Source organism: Gekko japonicus, unplaced genomic scaffold, assembly GCF_001447785.1.
Source record: "Gekko japonicus isolate JY-2015 unplaced genomic scaffold, Gekko_japonicus_V1.1 scaffold1177, whole genome shotgun sequence".
NCBI classification, from domain to species: Eukaryota; Metazoa; Chordata; class Lepidosauria; order Squamata; family Gekkonidae; genus Gekko; species Gekko japonicus.
This window is the reverse complement of record NW_015160874.1, coordinates 464,849-483,364: the sequence shown is the minus strand read 5'-3', so window position 1 is coordinate 483,364 and position 18,516 is coordinate 464,849. Positions and strand designations below refer to the sequence as shown.

Below are 18,516 nucleotides of genomic sequence, written 5' to 3'. Positions count from 1 at the left end.
GTAGGGAAAAGAATGTAAACAAGGAAGCTTCTTCTCTGCTCCAAGTTAGGTGCCACTTTAGTATTCCTGGATCAGAAGGACATTAAGGTTTACAAAATACCTCTTACAAATGGGAGGATGGTGGGGAAAAGTCCAATGGCCCATGCTCATTAGAGATCACTAGAATGTGGACTCACCTAGCTAGAAGTATCTCTGACCCATGAACATTCACAGCATGATTACATTGCATGGTAAAGGTATGTAAATACTGCATGTGGTGGTGGTGGTAGAGAATTTGTGAATGTGGCAGGATTTCTGTTTTTGCCAACAGCCCCTGGCAATTGCAATGGGTAGATGTCTCCCAGTGAAGGATAAAACTATTTTATAAGAGAAGAGGCAGGCCGTGTGCATGACTGATAATAAGGCCTGAAATTCCTTTTTATTCCAGAACAAGCGGAAGTCCGTCTCTGAACCCAGTATCCGCTCAAGTGTCCTGGCCGCCAAATACACAAACTAGCCTTTGCAGAACAATCCATCCTCCTTCTCCCTTGTATGCAACTCACTTGTTCTTCACTGGCATTGAATTAATATTCTTTAATTTTCTGTTTCTTAGACTTTTACTCAGTCAGCCTATTCAGCCAATGATGCCTGGTCCCTGTCATGCAAGGCAGTCATCAGACATTGGTGTGGCTTCACATCAAACTAAGTATGTAATATTTGTTTGGGGGGAAACATAAGTTTTGAAATACCTTTAAAGTGAGTGAGAGTATAAAACTACTACTCATCCAGTGAGGTACTGAGCAAACTATGTCAGGGGCAGAATGGCTCTGATTTCTGACCGTCCAGATTCTGTACCTGTTCTCCTTCGCAGAGTTTATATGTCTACCCGAGCTCTCCTCAGGCTGAGTTTTCCTAGATCCTAGTTGCCAAATACTTCCTTCCTCCACTGATCATCGATGCAGCTCCTCTCATGCCACCTGGCTGTTACCTCTGTAAGAGCCTGGGAGCTAATAGGATGTAATAACGGTCAGAAGAAAGGGTTCGTAGAAAAAGAGCCGCAGGAGCTCATGGTATGCCAATGAGCTACTAGGCTACTAGCATATGCCACGACCCCTGACATCACTGGAAGTGATGTCAGAAGGGAAAGCAAAAGGGAGGGGAGGCATCTTCAAAAGCCCCCCTTCCCTCCCCCTCCCCCGGCTGGCGGGGGGGGGGGGAGCCTAGAGCTTCTAGTGGAGCCTCTAGTGAGCTTCTAGTGGAGAGCTTCTAGAGAGAGCCTAGAGAGAGCTTCTAGTGGAGCCTCTAGTGAGCTTCTAGTGGAGAGCTTCTAGTGGAGCCTGTGGTCCACTAGAGTTGGACCACAGAAGGAGGAAAGAGGGAAGGAAAGAGAGAAAGTAGAGAGAAGGAAAGAAGGAGGGAAAGAAAGAGAGAGAAGGGAAGAAGAGAGAAAGAGGAAAAGGATAGAAGGAAAGGAGGGAATGAAAGAGAAGGAAAGGAGGAAAAGAGAGCAAGGAAGAGAAGGAAGGGAAAGAAAAGGAGGGAAATATGGCAAAGAGATGGAGGGAGGGAGGGAGGATCCCCCACCCCCCCATCAAGCCCGCAGGGCTCTCCAGGTTTTCCCCGGCCCCAGCGGTCCGGCGCGGGATCGGGGGACCCGGCTGTGGGGTTCTCCGGGCTTCCCCTGGCCCCAGCACTCCTGCGCGGGCCCGGGGGACCCAGCTGCGGGGATTTCCGGGCTTCCCCCAGCCCCAGCGCTCCTGCGTGGGCCCGGGGGACCTGGCTGCGGGGCTCTCTGGGCTTCCCCCGGCCCCAGCGCTTCTGCGTGGGCCCAGGGGACCCGGCTGTGGGACTCTCCAGGCCTGCCCCTGGCCCCAGCACTTTGGCGTGGGGAGCTGGGGGCGGGGCTTGCCGCACCACCATTTGGCTCCTGGGCTGCCGGAGCGGCACTCCGGTGCGCTCCGGCCCCAAAAGACCCCTGGTTATGCATATAATGAAACTTGAGGATGGCTGCTTGAAAAGTAGTTTAGTTGATGATGCAAAATGGAACAGATGCCACAGTGCCATTAAATACCCAATTTACCTACTGAGACCATAGTTTCTTTCTGTTTATATTCCCAATTATCTGGACCACTCCAAACAGCAAGGGCATCTTAACCCCAGAAGCAGGAAAGGCTGTGTTGTTGCAACCCCCATCAGCTAAGGAAAAAAAAAACAATGGTGGAGCGGGAAGACAATTTTATTCCAACATGTTAATAAACCCTAGACGTTTTGCATTGAATTTCCTCAGGGGGATCTGTGAAATATAAAAGAAGCAATGCTCCCACTGCACCATTGTTTTTTCTTCATCTCTTTGCTCCAATTGGCGCAGCCCTTCATTTTCTTCTTGTTAGCTCCAATCAGCTAGCTGCTTCTCTGGCTTGCCCCCAACCCATCTCCTCCAGTACTTGTAAGCACTTGCAAAATGGCCCTAGGCGTGTACCGTTGAACAGAGGGATACTGTGCAGAAATGTGCTTGACTGCCCAACATCACATGTGCTCAGTAAGAGAACTCAGGTTCTGAATCAGCAGCACCTGCTGCTCCTCCCATCTTCCTATAGTAACTGTGCTGTTGGGCTTTCTTCCCTCTTGTTAACAGGTACTCTCAAAGCCTACAAGCGTTCCAAAGTTTGGAAGTGCAAGCTTCTGGCAGCAGTGCACCCGTAGTGCTGATGGATCAAGCAGTATTACATCCCGGGTTCCCTGCAGCTCAGCCTTCTCAGGCGTCACCTCTGCCACCTATGCAACTAGAACATCAACCGCATCAGCAGCAATGCTACCTTCAGGTGGGCTGTAACAGAAATGACAGAAGCCCCTTCCAGTCCTCCTAAGGAGAGGGGAATAGAATTGTGATCCAGTGGCTGGAGTGTTGGACTGGGATCTGGGAGACCCAGGTCTGAAACCCCTCTCATGCCATGGGAGCTTGCTGGGTAACCCCAGGCCCGTCACACATTCTTAGCCTAACCTACCTTACAGGGCTGTTGTGATGATAAAAAGGACAGGAGAATGAAGTAAGCTGTCAAGGTTTCTCTCTCTCACCCCAGTCCAGGGATGGGAGAGAAACCAAGCATTCAGCAACAATTAAACCCCAGGAGAATGTCTGTACACTCTCCAGGCTTTACAAGTAGTTACTGCCACCAGGATCTCTCTTTAAAAAGTCCCCCACCAAGGTTCAGGAGCAGAGATTCCAAACTCCTGCCTGATTTATGGGACTTATACCAACTTTACCAGCTCTGTACTAGGGCTGCAAACAATTAATTAACACAGTGGTAGCCTCCTTAGGCGAACGGCTCAGACACAAGATTCAGTTTTAGAAATCAGGTTGCAACAGAGGAAACAAGTCCAGATAATATTGATTATATATTATCTTTATTCAGTGCAAAAGCATGCATATAACATAAGACTAGCAAAAGATAAGAAAACAAATGATATCTATAGCTTGTTCAGTTCTAGCTACACAATAGAGATATTCCATAGTTACCAGGCTGGTGTGCAAATAGTCCAAGGTCTCACCAGGGAATCTTGAAAAGGAACCCCATGGTGCTGTGGGCCGCCAAATTCAGCTTGGCTGCCTAACAGTCTCACTCCATGTTAACAGCAAACAGTCAGTCCAAAAGAACTCTTTGTTTCCAGAGAGGAACTCCTCTTTCCCATATGGACTATTGCAGTTATACCCCTCCTCCGTCACCACCAGGTATGGCCATTTACCCAATAGTGAGAGAGTGGGAAGGCGTGTCCAATCTCTGGTTACCATGCGTTGCCAGGCAAGGTATGTTGTGATTGGCTAGGAGTTGGGCACCCTGTATGCAGTTCAGTCACTCCCTCTCCAACCTCTTCAAGTGACCATGTGTCATGTCAGGGAATGCTTTTGATGGGCTAATGTACTGGGCATAGCTCTTCCCATGCTTGGGAAGGCGCCGGCAAGTCGCTCTATCCTGGCGAAGATGTTAAAGTGTCTTTTATATGGATATGTGGCCTGGCCATCTGGCAGGCCATCTGCACAGGTGACAGAAATCACATGGTAGTGTTACCAGCTAAGGCCCTCTGGCCCAAGCAGGGAGGATTTTAGAAAAGACTTTTTCTATACATAAGCTGCCTTGGGTCCCCATTGGGGAGAAAGGCAAGGTATAAATGAGTAAATGTACAGATAGAATTACGCTGCATTGGGAAGAAGACAGCAAGATCATGTCAGCAAGCTCTGCCTGTAACCCTTGTGTGTTTGTTGGAACAGGAACAGAAACTGCTCATGGGCAAATATATGGAAGTGGTACGTGCACGGACTCTAAACAGCACTCAGATGTAGCTGGGGAGCAGACCTTGCTGGGTGGCTGCATTCCCCCGGGCAGAGGTCATTTCGGGGGGGATCGCGGGGGATCGCAGTTCCCCCGGGTGAGGTACGGGGGGCAGGGCACATGATGAAACCCCACCCCCTGCTTCCGGCCGCCCCACTTCCGGCCCTCATTCAGCCAGGAGGAGGCAGGAGAAGAGGGAGGGTAAGTTGCTTCCTCCCTGCCTCTCCCCACCCCTGCCTGCCTGGGGCCAGGGAGGGCCTTTGCGGGGCTTCCTTGCACTCCCGCCGGCCTTGCAGGTCCACCGCCGGGCCTCTCATGGGGCTCGGCAGTGGAGCTGCAAGGCCGCCAGCGGCGGCTGGGACCGTTGGGGGCGGAGTGTGTGGCCTTATGACACACTTCCGGTGATGTCAGGGGGTGTGGCATATGCTAATGAGTTATGCTAATGAGTTCCCCTAGCTCTTTTTCTACGAAACGACCCCTGCCCCCGGGCATTCATTTTATGCATTTCAAGTGTTTGAAAAGAGGTCAAGTATAATGTGTAATTTTGCTGTTGTTCAAAAAGCAATGAAGTTTTTTAAAAACAATGATATTTTAGAAGAAATTGCTTTAGAAGAATTCAGAAAAATTAGAAATTTGAAAAACTTAGACGAAAATGTTTGGTTACACGTTTATAGGCATCAGCTTGGGACATGTTTTTGCATAATCTTGTTTACCTGAGCTAAAGAGGTTACATCTTCTTAATGTGCATAGCTGTAGACACCCAAACACTTGGATAAACCTACATTCAAACTGTATGTGTCTGGGTGTGCATGCACACCCACACACATATGAAGAGCATTTAGCAATAATGAAAAGCATTTGGTCATGTTATTCTAAACAAACATCTAAAGAAACAAAGATGAAAATACAGCAGTAAGAGACATAAAGCCATTTTTTATTAATGGCCTAGTATCAAGAAACTTCTCAAGAAACACTAGCAATGCATTCCTAAGGAAAGATACAGGCTTCTACGCTCTGCTTAGGATTGTACCGTGTCTAGTGTGTCCATTGCCCTGAAATCGTTCTAGTGCCACATTTGTGTCTTTGTGTTATCATGCTTGCCCTGGAGTTCCTGCCTCATGTTAGTTCCCTGATTCTTCAGAGAATGTTATGTTTCACATATAATAATAACCAGAGAAAGCCAGTTGGACAGAATATAGTGATTGGAGGACTGAACTATGAGAGAAGAGCTGGGTTCAGAATCCCCACTCACCTATGAATGTCACAATGTCAGCTGGTTATTCTCTCAGTCTAACCTACCTCACAGGGTTGTTATGAGGACAGAATGGAAGAAGGAAGAGCCAGGGGTGCCATCTTGAGCCTCTCAGAGGAAGCATGGGGTAAAAATGTAATTTAAAAAATCCTGTTCATATTTTGTTCATGTCATGCAAACATAAATCTGAGATCCAGAACAGACTGTTTTGATTATACAGGAAATGCTACAATGGGATTCATGCTGAGTTAATTTCCTTTTGTTTTGTTAATCCTGACAGCTTCAGTGTTCATTTGTTTTGGTTTTCTGTTACCTGACAAAAACTCCCTAAAATTATTTCTGTTCACGTCAAGCTCCCACCAAAACAGGAAATATAAAATGTGAAAGAAGGGTCAGCTTGTACAAGCCAATATATAAAGAATATCTGCAAGATTTCTTGGTGCCTTTGAGCCAGTCATGCTCTCAGCCTAAACTCCCTGACAGGGTTGCTGTGAGCATAAAATGGAGGAGAGGGAGACAACTGTATGCTGCCCTGAGGGAAGGATAAATATGCAGTAAATAAAATAAAACTTGCTCAGGACAAGGAAATACGGAGAGCCTTGTGTGTCAAAGTGAGGTATTAAGGTTGCAGTCTCAGACACCCCTTATTAGGGATTTATTCCCACTGAACTCAGTAGAACAGGTCTGGTCCGAATAAAAATGCTGAGGACGTTGCTACTGTTTCCAGCTATGATGGGGGACCCTGGGTAGACATGACTGGCAAATGAAGAGTGGAACTGCTGCAAGAGACAATGGAAAAGATATCCGTCGACAATGACGGAAGAGAGCAGCAGAGCTGATTATTCAGTGACATGGAAGGGAGAATCCACCTTTCCTCTGTATAGTTAACCCTGTGGTTTCCAGAGTTGATCCAAAAAGCTTCAGTTACCAGAAATGGTGAAGTATTTAGATCCCTTAAACTACGTGTTTCTAGTGTTCTGCAGACTATCTATCCTAGTCAACAGAGTTCAAATAGCAGAGCGACCTTTTGCCATGTATGTCTGATAAGGAAGTAAGAGGCTACGATTTTGATTGCATCAGATTTTATGTCGTCTTCAGGTGCAGCCTGTAGGCCCTTTGCACAGTGAGCAAGCAGAGTCTCTGATCTTGCCTTCCTACTCGCCGCAGCAAGGGAGCGTCGCCTACCATCAGGTGCAGTCGCAGCAGTCTGTGGCCAGGAGGACCATCAGTTTGCCAGAATCTTCAAATGTGCCACAACGTCTACAGTAGAATCACATCAGCACTATGAGTGCACAGTTAGCTTTATTTAATGGCGGCTGGGGCGGGGGGAGGGGAATGCTGGCTTTTGCACATGTGTTCTTTTCAAAGCTTTGTGATAAAAAGAGACTGTCAAGTGCAGACTGTGGTGGATAGTGCAATAGAAATGAGCGGGAATCACTTTGCAAATGTTTGCACTATTTTGTGACTGTGTTATGAACAGTAATACTAGTCTGTACAATCACATGCAAACTGTGGCACAAACTGGTGTGTCTCAGTGGAAGAGTCTTCTTATGAATATTCAACCAGAAAGTACTCTGGCTGTTCCCAAAAAAGTAGACCCAAATTACTTGGCCTTCACTATTTTGACTGATTTTGAAAAGCACTCATTTAAGAGAGATCTATTGAAGAAAGAACAAGAGATTATTTTATTAAATGTAAACATTATTATTTTGCACAACTGCACAAAGAGTGTAACCTAGCACTTTCAGTGAAGAAAAGTCTGTTCTGGTGGCCAAAACAAGCACTTCCAGAGATGTAAAACATGACGCCATGGATTAAAACAATGCCCTGCAGTATATAGTCTTCTGACCCATAACCGGAAAGTATTCCACTTCTTACCTTCTTCTCGTTATTTCTAACGTTTTAAAGAAATGACACTGGACAATTTCTGTTTATGCAGTGGACTACAACCTATAAACAGCAGATCTAAGCACAATCATGCAGCTATTGTTTCAGCATACTTGTCCTGCTCTTTAAACACTTTAAAGAGGGTCTCCTACAAACTGAACAGCCCCCTTCACAGAACAAGCATCTGGAAAAAAAATATGCACTGTGTTACAGCCCATTAAGTGGGAAAATGCTGCAAACTATTACATATCTGTTTCATTACGATCTTTAGGATTCAAAGAGTTGCACTTTTGTATGTTTTATGTTGATGTTTCTTAAAAAAAGATTTTATGTAATTATAAAAGAAGTTAGTGTATTATATAGCTGTTGTTAAAAAAAAAAAAACCCAACCCAACCTATTTCTATATAAAATAAAATTATATGGGATTATGTGGAGATTATTTTGTATATGACCTGCCAGTTCATTTCACAAGTCTAAAGTTTTTTCTTGTGCTTTTTTTTGGGGGGGGGGTTGAGTGAACATTTTGCAATAAATTAATAATTACTAATATTTCAGTAGAGGCAGTTTCTCTCTTGTGCTGCTTTCAACAACAGCCCTGCAGCTTGATCCTGAGTCAGCATTTGATAGGAAGAAGAAGAGAAGAGTTTGGATTTATATCCTGCCCTTCACTACCCAAAGGTGTCTCAGAGTGGCTTACAAACTCCTTTCCCTTCCCCTCCCCACAACAGACACCCTGTGAGGTAGGTGGGGCTGAGTGAGCTCTGACAGAAACTGCTCTTTTTCAAGAACAAGAGAAGCATGCTGGGCCAGGGCAGTGCAGTTTGTGGAGCCTGTGGGCTGTGTGCACTCCCCTTAAGAGTGACTTGCTTAAAAAAACAAAACTTGGTTCAATGTGAAGGTGGGGCAGCTCATGCAGGACAGTCTCCCAATCACATAAAATCTGGTTTTATTTAGCTTTGTTCCTCAGTAGTAATACTGGGCAGCAGGTACCACGTATTACACATCAAACAAAAATAAGGATTTGGGCTGGTGCCAATCACGGAACATTCTGGAGAGGAGAATCCGTTGATCATGGGGGTTGGGGTGTCCCAGAGCTTATTCTGTGGTGTAGGATTTATATTAGTGGTTGCTCATATAATTCTGTATAGGTACCAACTTCAGTCTCAACAGGGCTACACCAGAACTCCTTTTCTAATACTTTAATGTTTGTTTCTGATTGGCAGCTGAGATACTGGGGGAGCAGTGCTCCAAGCAGCTATGGTAATGTACATAGGATATGATGTGGGGGCAGAATATGTACATTATCATAGCTACTTGAATGAAGGGTGGGATAAAAATGCACTAAATAAAAAGAAATGCAAATGAATGGACAGCATTTGCTACCCCAATATTTCAATAACCCCGTGAGGTAGGTTATCCTGAGAGAGAGTAACTGGAGCAACGTCACCCAGTTAGTTTCACTGTATGACCTCTGAACCCAGGTGCCCCTAGTCCAACCCTCTACAGTAGCTCCTCCTTTTGCTCATTCTCAAAGTGACATGGATCCAAAGGAGAGCCTGCTGTACTATTTTTCTACATCGGGATCACTACTTCAGGAGAAATAATGAAAAGTCCCCTTACACCTTAAAGACTAATGAGTTGATCCTGACAAGAGCTTGCATGAGGGAGAACTTCCTAGATGCACCGCAATTTGCCACTACTGGCTGACAGTCGACTTGCAGCCTGCGTCATCCCCCAATGGCGCTCTGATCTCTCCCTGGCCAGATTCCAAGGGGCGGGCCCAAACACGCTGAAGGTTCCACTAAAAGTGCCACCTCCATAGCAAACGGTGAGAGGGGATGCATGAGCACATCCACAATTTCTGCTCGGGCTAGCTAGCTTATAAAGGTGGGACAAACTTTGAGCCCAGTGGCAACTTTAAGATCACCGCAGTTTAATGCACATGAAAACTTATACCTTGAATTAAACTTTGTTGGTCTTAAAGGTGCCACTGGACTCAAAACTTTGTTCTGCTGCTTCAGACCAACACGGCTACCCACCTGAATCTACCTGTAATTCTGGGTCTAAGCTTTTGTGTGCACACACACTTCAGATACATTGAAACAGATTTCCTCAAGCCTTACATATAGGTGTGTGGGGAGGGGGAGTAGTTGCCAGGAAAGGCTAGTTAGAGTCAAGATGCATAAGTAACTGACGGATAAATATAGCTGAGATTGGATTAAAGCAGTTAAGACCTGTGAATGGCAGCAGATGAGCATACCAATACAAGAGTTAACAAACTCTTAAAAATTAAATTAAATTTTAAAAAAATTAAAAATTAAAGTGAGAACTAAGTTTTTGTCCAGTGTAGCTGAAGACCTGTGTGTGCACACGAAAGCTTATACCTTGAATTAAACTTTGTTGTGTCTTAGGGTTGCCAGCCTCCAGGTGAGGCCTGGGGACCTCCCGCTTTTAGAACTGATCTCCAGCTGACAGAAAGCAGCCCCCCTGGAGAAAATGGCTGCTTTGAAGGGTGGACTCTATGGCGCTGTACCACACTGAGGCCCCTCCCCAAACCCCACCATCTCCTGGATCCACCCCCAGAGTCTCCATGTATTTTCCAACCCAGATCTGGCAACCCTATTGGGTCTTAAAGGTGCCACTGGACTCAAACTTTGTTCTGTTGCTTCAGACCATTACCCCACCTGAATCTATCATAAAGGCAGGGTTAGACGCAGCAAGACGGCTTCCCTGGAACCGGCTGAGAGAGACACAGCCTTGGATATCTAGTGAGAGAACTGCTATTGCGGCACGAACATTTCATAGAGGTTACCTTTCTTTATAAACCCCCACCCCACCCCTTTCCTTACAGTTTTAGAGTGGCAAAAAGTTCAACTGAATACCGGAAGTGGTATCGACGACAGGGCTCCCTCTAGGCACTCCTAACCCGGAAGAGTGCGATTGCTCGCTTTCTTCTTTCTCTATGGTTAAGTTCGGCTTCCTTAGTTTCCTCCCAGAATCCCTAGCGTCTTCCTTTCTGGTCCGGTCCCGAGCGAGGTGAGTAGTCGCTGGTGAAGCGGGTGACTCTTATCCGGAGTCATCCGTCTCTCCGCGACCCATATCGGCGACTGTCTTGGGGGGCTTGGCTGCCTGGGTCGGTGACGCTTTTGTGGGGCCGGGTATTTCTGTGTCTGGTGCGGAAATCGTGCCAGGCGGAACCGATTCCGGCTGCCCCCTATTCCGCAGCCGGTGGCTTCCGCAGGGCCTAGGCAGCTTTCTCCTTCGAGACTGTGGAGGCATTGAGGTAGCTGGAGATCTTAAGGGTCGCTCTCTGGGCCAAAGGGAGAGAAAGTCGCGTTTGGAAGGAAAGAGGGCCTTGCATTATTTTAGTGCTGTAAAGAGTTTGGGAATGAGACGTGTGTGCAGCCCGCGTTAAGGCATCTTGGTAAGTGGAGCGGAAAGGAGGAGCTTAAAAGGTTGTGGTGGGATTCTTTCCCCACGTTATAATTTTAGTACTTCCTTTGAACAAAGTTTTGCGCGAAATGTTCTTGCACGAAAGTTAATCGAGTACAGCTTTCCATAGAAGCCATCGGTCTCTGCACGGCAAGCGGAGGGAGAAAGGACCTCGGGATAGATCTTGCAGGCGATTGTCTGGCAGAATATTATGCTGGTGGTCTGATGCTTTAAAAAAAAGTGTGCCCCAAACAAGTTTAATTGATTGTCTGACTAAGAAAAATTGAGTTGTTTATCCTTTAGGAGAAGGGAATGGTCTGGGCAGGACGAATTTTAATGACTGGACTCTTAGATGGTGGATAGGCTGGTAGAAATCCGGACGGACTGGTGGAGGAAGTTGCATTGAATTGTCGCTTCTAAAGAACATTAAATTGGAATGGGTACAGGCTTGGCTTCTTGTTGAGCTTGTGTGCATGCATCTCTTCTCCCCCCCCCTTTATTTTTTATTATTTACTTATAAGAGACACCTGAATGGAATCAGATAATCTTGCTCTTGCTTGGTGATCTTGGGCCAGTCACATACTCTCAGCCTGACCTACTGCACAGGGTTGTTATGAGGATAAAATGGAGAAGTGGGGAATGTTGTAAGCTAGTTTGGGTCTTCATTGGGGAGAGAAGTGAGGTATAAATGAAGTAAATAAATATTCAAGTAGCTCCTGCCAAGATACAGTTCCTCATGAATCTATTCAATAGGGGTCTTAACATTTCATTTTTGCAAAAAGCTTTTCTTTTCTTTTTTTGTTAGTACCACGATTCATATCTTGTCATATTAGCCCATTGTTGATATTGAAGTCTGGGTTTTCTGTGCTTTTGCAATACAGGTTTTAGCCATGGAAGTGGTGGCTAAACTACTTACAGCAGTTTGTCAAAAGTCCTAATAAAACACTTTAGGAATCAATGGTTTTTCATAATCAAGCATATCTGCAACTCCAGTGTGAATTTGAACCCCAAATGACTTAACCATTGAACATTCCTCCGTATGTGTGCGTGTATATATACACACACACACACACACACACACTATTTTTAGAAATATTTCCCCAAACCTGTTCCCATTCCTCTTGTGAAATGGGGCTCCCTGTATCTTTTTCCCACCATCCCTTATAGTTTTCCTCTTTAGATGGAAAGTGGCTCAGTATCTGTTATACTTTGCCAATCTGCCCTTTATATATCTTCCACTTTAATGATAATTTGGATTCAGTTTTACCTCTGTTCCTTAGGCTTGTCACATAGTATTGCCTATACGACGGAACTCAGCTGCAAATACTGAAATAAAGATGGATGCTGCCAGTTCATTTTATCTGATATTTTCATTGTAAGATAAAATTATTCCTTCCTGCGGTCAGTCTTATTCAGCCATCTAGGTTCCAACAAGTCAGCTCTCTGAGCAGTTCAGGGGCAGAGAATTCTGAATGACAAGCCACAGGTGTCAGAGGGGATAACTTACTCCTCAGCACTCATTTAGATTTCCCCCAAATTATTAAGTGCACGTATGGGATGATAGACTTCCACCTCCTACCGTGAAACCACATAATGTTGCCCAGATGAGTCCCAGCCTCTGCCTCTTACACCTTTCTTACTCTCCTCCACCCTTTTGTCCAGAAAAATCTCAAACAGCAATGAATTGCAGCTGCCCATTGACATATCATGGCCAGTGTGTGGCTTCACCTAACTCCCCCCCCCCCCGATTCTAAACCAGGGCTTAATCAAAATTTAGAAACTGTTGGGGGTGGTGGCTCCAGGTAACCTGCACACCTGTATTTATACCTCATGGGCAACCGGAGCTGGAGTTGCTCTCAGATTTCTCACATAAGATTGGGGGGGGGGGGCCCTGTGCCAACCCAACAGTGAGCCAAGTTCATGCATCTCCCGGCTGAATAAGCCAGGGAGTCCCGTGTCTACGAACGTACTAGCTGTGCCATCCGACACAGAGCAGCAGCCATCTAAGCCTGTTGACGTCAGTGGGTGTAGCAACTCCGCTTAGGATGGCACCAGAGGTAGTACAAGATCAGCTGCTCGTTCTGACACCAACAGCTCTCTCGAAATGCTGTTCAAACTCTGTATGTTAATTAGAGCTAGTTTAATTTTTTGTTCCTGCGGGCCAGTGTGAAAAATAAAGTTTTGAATTTGGCTTGAGCAAATCAGTAGAGAATGCATGTAGGCTGGGGGAGGAGTCATGGACGGGCAGCATCAGTGCTTCTTGATGTTTTAAGCAACTGCTACACGTGCATTGTGCAGAGCCTGGCTTTGAAAGGTCTTGGTCTTGTATACAGATGGCCCCTGCAAAGAAAGGCGGTGAAAAGAAGAAAGGGCGATCCGCCATCAACGAGGTGGTCACTCGGGAATATACTATCAACATTCACAAGAGGATCCATGGCGTGTGAGTGGCTTTTCTTTTTCCTGTCAGTATGTATGAATCAGTGCCAAAATGGGTCAGGGTGGGCACAGAAGGCAGACTTCTCCCAGATGTCTGAAACCATCACATCATTCTGCATTGTGTACCCCAGTAGTCTCACAATTTGTATTTCCTTAGGTAAAAATGGTAGCTAGCTACTGCTTAATTGTCTTCGAGGCCTTGTGTTTTTATGTGTAAAAATGCACAAAACTGCATATTGAATTGCAGTTCTGTGATCTGTCACCTGATGCTTCTAATGTTACAGACCATGAACCATATTTACAGGTTTTAAGGAAAGTGGAGATCAGGGGAGGTTTCCAGTAAGCAGAGCCCCCCCCCCCCTATGTGTTGAGCGCAGGGCAATGTTCCAAATTATGTATATTGTTGCCATTTTAAAAAAAACAAACTGGGTGAAGCAAAGAAATTATTTGGATGTGGCGTACTAATATTTTTGGACCGCAGAAATACACTGTGATGCTTTGGTGCTGCATTTTGATGGACTGTTGCCCAAGTTTGGACGCAAGGTTTCCTTTAAATTCAGGGGTCACTAATTCATCTGCATACACATCAGCCTTTTGTAATGGCTGGCAGTTCAGCTGGGGGGGGGGCAGGGGAAGGAAATAGTCTCTCTAGTGTGCTGTTCACATACAATGGAGCAGGTTTTTTGTTTTTCCTGTTTATAATAGGAGTATGTGGCGTTCACGCTTTTGTCATGAGGTCAAACAGGAAAGCCAGTGACTAAATTCTTTTCTGGACATCTCAGCATTTTGAGGATATGGTGGTCTCTAAAGAAGTGTCTAAAAGTCTGATGTATCAGACCCTAAGCATTATACTCAGCTTGGCTTCCTCCCTAGTAAGCTTGTGTAGGATTGCAGCCTTCATTTACAGATTTTGCCATGCTTTTTAATCTGTCTGTCCTCTGCTTTATGTTTGAAGCTGACTTGTGGGGGGGGGGATGTTGGAGGCCAAAGTTGGTTCTGGCAAGAAGTGTTTGCTTTATTGGCATCACCTTTTAACTCAGGCAGTTCTTTAACCCTTACAGTTGTTAAGAAAAACTGCATAGCTCTCCACAGCTGGATAATTAGGAGGCAAATGAGTTTATTACTACTTTGGTTTCTGTGCTTAACTCACACCTCCTGCGAACCTTCTGTTTGATTGCTGAATCTTATAAAACTACTTCTAGACTCCCAGAAAGTGACACAAATAGCTTCATCGGAAGAACTGAAACATTATCCACCATGTTTCTGTAGCTGTTGGTTTGATGCTGATTTTTATTTACTTGGCATGCATATTGTGGAAGGTAGTCTAGAATGTTAGCAAAGTCTACTAGCTCATCAAACAATATATAAGTTTTAAGCATCCTCCACATTCCTCTGTTGTGGATATGTCCTAAAGAGGAAGGAAAGGAGGGCAGAGCAAGAGTTCTCTCAGGGAAAGTTATTTACACACATCCTCCTATGAGGGACTCTTGATTGGCATCCTTAGCCACTTATGTGAAATCCTTAATGTTGAGCAGGTAACTTAAAACCATGAGGCTTATTCTTTAAGTTTAGTAGCACTTGGCTTTGATGTGACTGCCTTTTGTGTTCTCAGGGGCTTCAAGAAGCGGGCTCCACGGGCGCTCAAGGAAATCCGTAAATTTGCGATGAAGGAGATGGGGACACCCGATGTACGCATTGATACCCGCCTGAACAAGGCAGTCTGGGCGAAAGGAATAAGGTACATTTTGGTTGGCTGGGGATATCTTCCTTGCCCAGTGAAAAGGAGAGTTGTAATTAACAGTGAATAAAACTTGCTGCACTGGTACTTGTGGTTAGAATGGAGCGATAAAACACAACTGTACCAATGCAGTGTTCCACTGCTGGGATCAAATGCATTTGTACGATTCCTGTTTTCTGTGATAATATCCATTGAGGCACTGAGATCTTAATACATAGCTTGTGAACTTGATTAAAGGACAGTTAAAAGGATTTTTTTAGACCCCTGGTTCCCAAAGTGGGCAATATCGCCCCCTGGGGGGGGGGGTGCTGGAGCGATCCAGGTGCAGATCCACAAACTGCATTTTTTTGTTCACTTCTTGAAGGTAGATTTCTAGGGGGGCACTGAGTGATTATTATTTTTTTCTGAAAAGGGGGTGGTAGGCCAATAAGTTTGGGAACCTCTGGTTTAGACGGTGGTGCTTAGGGGCTTGGGCCTGTGTCTCTTCTGAGTACTGTTTGCAAACACGGCACCCATTCCTGTGCTCCAGCAAGGTGGGAAAAGCCCTTTGCCCATTAAATTGCTGGAGGGACTGGTGAGCTGCCCTGAGCTGTGGGACTCATGCCAGGGATAGAAAATAAAGGGTCCGTCCTCTCCAGCAACCTCTCCACACTCATCCTGGCAGCTGGGAGCCTGCCAGGAGAAGAGAGTGTTATACCACAGTGGGAGGCATTCACAAAAAGTGCAAGCTGGCCATAGTGTGGATGAGTAGTAGTTTTACTCCCCCTTCTTCACAGCCAGTTGGATTGTCCTCTGGGCATTTTGGCTTCAGATACATGAAGGCTGGTTAAATTCAGCAGTGGTGGGGGAGAGACAACTCCTACACGCACAGAGAGATAAAAAATTATTTTATTGTATATGTGTTTGGTGGGGTGGCACGCAGAGCATGCAGTGGTTCTTTGTGAGCCAAGGAGTGACTCTGGCTGGCTTAGAGGCAGCACTGTAAGTAGGCAGATGTTTTACACCACCAAATTAATAATGGAATTCTAGCTTCAACTACTACTAGTCTAGTAACCAGGTACATTAGACAAGATTGATATGTTGTTATGAATATCCAGCTCATGAAACAAGGGCATTTAAATCACAGTAGTCAATATAAATCTAAGCCTTAGAAGAACCCAGTTGCAATAGTCAGTTTTTAAATGTTATTTATATAAATTCTTATAGTTATGGCTGTAGTGCAGACCTGTGAAGATACAGTGTTCATTTTTTAGTAGTTTTGCCCCCTACATTTTGTAATTGCTAACTTGTGAAGTAACAGGACATGCTTCTAATTGCACACTCATTGTACTCACATTGTCTTTTAGGAATGTTCCTTACCGCATCCGTGTGCGTTTATCCAGAAAACGCAACGAAGATGAAGATTCACCCAATAAATTGTACACTCTGGTTACTTATGTGCCAGTCACCACTTTCAAAAGTAAGTGTTGTATGTTTCTGTAGAATGAGACGGAGGGGACTCAGATTTGATTCCGTTTGTGTGTGGGGTAAGGTGTCTGTAGATTAGCAAACAAAGAAAATGCATTGTGGATTTTTAAACGTATGTTCCATTTGTGATCTTATGTAGGTTTTCTTTCTTCCCCCACAGGTCTACAGACTGTCAATGTGGATGAAAACTAATTTTTCATTACAATAAAGTTATAAAAATGAACAATATTGAGCTTAAAAGTTTGTTAATTAAAAGCAACAGTGCCTAATGCTCACAAATGACTTAGCAGTTTAGTGTTTATGTATGAAAATGGGGGGGTGCAAGTATTTCCAATTGGCCTCCAATAAGGTCATTGAGTCTTCAGATGCATTGTAGAACCACAGACTGCTTGAGAGTGAGTAGAAAGGAGAACTCTTAAGGAAACAGACAGCCCAGGGGATTCATTTTCACAGTACTACATGAGAAGCAACAATTACTGTAGGTTTACTACAAAAAGCCTTTTTATTGAAAAGTGCACACTCACGGACCAACATAAAAAGCCCATGTACATTGAACATTTAAGCAAGACATACAAATCTTGAATCAAATATATTAATAGTTTCAATTACCAGCATTGAAACAAGTCTTCAGTATTAGTGCAAAAAAAGGCAATCAGACATAAAACCTGCAACCAGTAGCTAAGACAAAGCTGTCAAGCCAAGTGTTCAGCTACATTGTTCTTCAAGAACTGGTTTTAACACATTTGTTTTCTTTTAAATTACATTCAAGAAGAGAAACCGTGCCAAACCTCCCAAGTGTTTTGGCTTTAAAGCTTTCTGGCAGAAAAATCAGACCCAAGTCAAAAAGTAGTACAAAAGCCTTAACGCTGCACATAATGCGCTTTGGTGTAGAATGACTGAACTGTCTTAGATATCTGCTACTGCGCACTTAGATGTTCTGGATCACCTCGTGATGGGTGACTTGCACCATTTGTTTTGAAGCTGTACTGAGCCAGCTTTGCGTTCTCCAGTTTTGGTTTGAGCTCTAAGGGTTTTTCAAAGAAGTTGACCAGTGACTGTTCTGTTAATAGTGAAGCCAAGATATGTTCGATAGAAACAGTCCAGTCCCCTTCAGTTATTGGTAAGGACTGGGGATTCTTTGGAGACTTCACATTGTCAGTAAAGACCACATCCTGATCGGAGGTAGATGCCTCTGTCTGCAGATCTTCAGAGAATTCATCCGAGCCAGAGCTGCTGCTTCTCTGACCCACTTCTCCAATCTGAAGTAGCAGAGTAGTCACTGTGGCGATGGCCTGATACAACTCATTCTCCTCTGGAGCCTCGTGAAACATGCTGTACAAGGTTTTGCAGAACTGGATGAACTCACGCTGGAAAGCAAAACGTGGAAGATTCAGTGCATTTGTGTTACGGATCCCAGTCCACTGTTAGTCTGTTAAACTGGGAGAAAGGACAGTACAATGCATTTCTCCGTATTGGAAAGCTTTTATACAGATTCAGCTCAGGAAGGCAGATTTTACTGCTTGTAAGAAGACTGAGCTCTGGAATATGTTTTAAGTCCTATGTACCATATTGCCTATGTACAGTACTGCACATTTTGAGATTTTATTGCATGGCTACTGCAATATTATATAAGCACAAATAATATTTTTTAGAGCTCTTTACAGTAATATTTCTACACCTAGTGTTGAAAGCCCTTCAATCCTTACAACAGCCATGTCTGGCAGGTCAGTTTTATTCTCATAAATGCATACAGCTACTATGCTTTGGTCTTCAGTTCCATGGAATAAACAAAACACAAATCTAGCTGATAGCAGAAGATTCAAGTTTAGGCCAGGTACACAAGCTAAGAAAGCTGTAATTTTATAGTCCTTCATATCCTACCTGGCTCATTTTTGGCAGTTCTTTTTCAGCCTTAGCTTCTTTCTCTTTGGCTATGTCCTTAAGCATCTGCTTCAGTTGCTTCTGATAATCTATGGTGTCACCTGGTTAGGAGGAT

General features: G+C 44.7%; 3 protein-coding genes across 3 annotated transcripts in view; 2 read left to right on the top strand and 1 right to left on the bottom strand.

Moving 5' to 3' along the window:
* Positions 1 to 7,836, top strand: part of NPAS2 (neuronal PAS domain protein 2) — a 98,526-nt gene extending 90,690 nt beyond the window's left edge. The window contains exons 18-20 of the mRNA XM_015422751.1: positions 593 to 685; positions 2,615 to 2,801; positions 6,658 to 7,836. Coding sequence (XP_015278237.1) covers positions 593 to 685; positions 2,615 to 2,801; positions 6,658 to 6,828 — 451 coding nt within the window. The 3' untranslated portion in view covers positions 6,829 to 7,836. The remainder of the gene's footprint in view (positions 1 to 592; positions 686 to 2,614; positions 2,802 to 6,657) is intronic.
* Positions 7,837 to 10,408: 2,572 nt separating this feature from the next.
* On the top strand, positions 10,409 to 16,793 carry RPL31 (ribosomal protein L31). The gene is made up of 5 exons (XM_015422739.1): positions 10,409 to 10,483; positions 13,213 to 13,319; positions 14,928 to 15,053; positions 16,400 to 16,512; positions 16,681 to 16,793. The coding sequence occupies exons 2-5, from the start codon at positions 13,213 to 13,215 to the stop codon at positions 16,710 to 16,712; spliced, it is 378 nt and encodes a 125-aa protein (XP_015278225.1). The 5' UTR covers positions 10,409 to 10,483; the 3' UTR covers positions 16,713 to 16,793.
* Positions 16,794 to 16,875: 82 nt separating this feature from the next.
* TBC1D8 (TBC1 domain family member 8) overlaps positions 16,876 to 18,516 on the bottom strand; it is a 50,680-nt gene continuing 49,039 nt past the window's right edge. Inside the window, exons 19-20 of the mRNA XM_015422690.1 lie at positions 18,402 to 18,502; positions 16,876 to 17,887 (exon numbers count right to left, since the gene is read on the bottom strand). Coding sequence (XP_015278176.1) covers positions 17,438 to 17,887; positions 18,402 to 18,502 — 551 coding nt within the window. The 3' untranslated portion in view covers positions 16,876 to 17,437. The remainder of the gene's footprint in view (positions 17,888 to 18,401; positions 18,503 to 18,516) is intronic.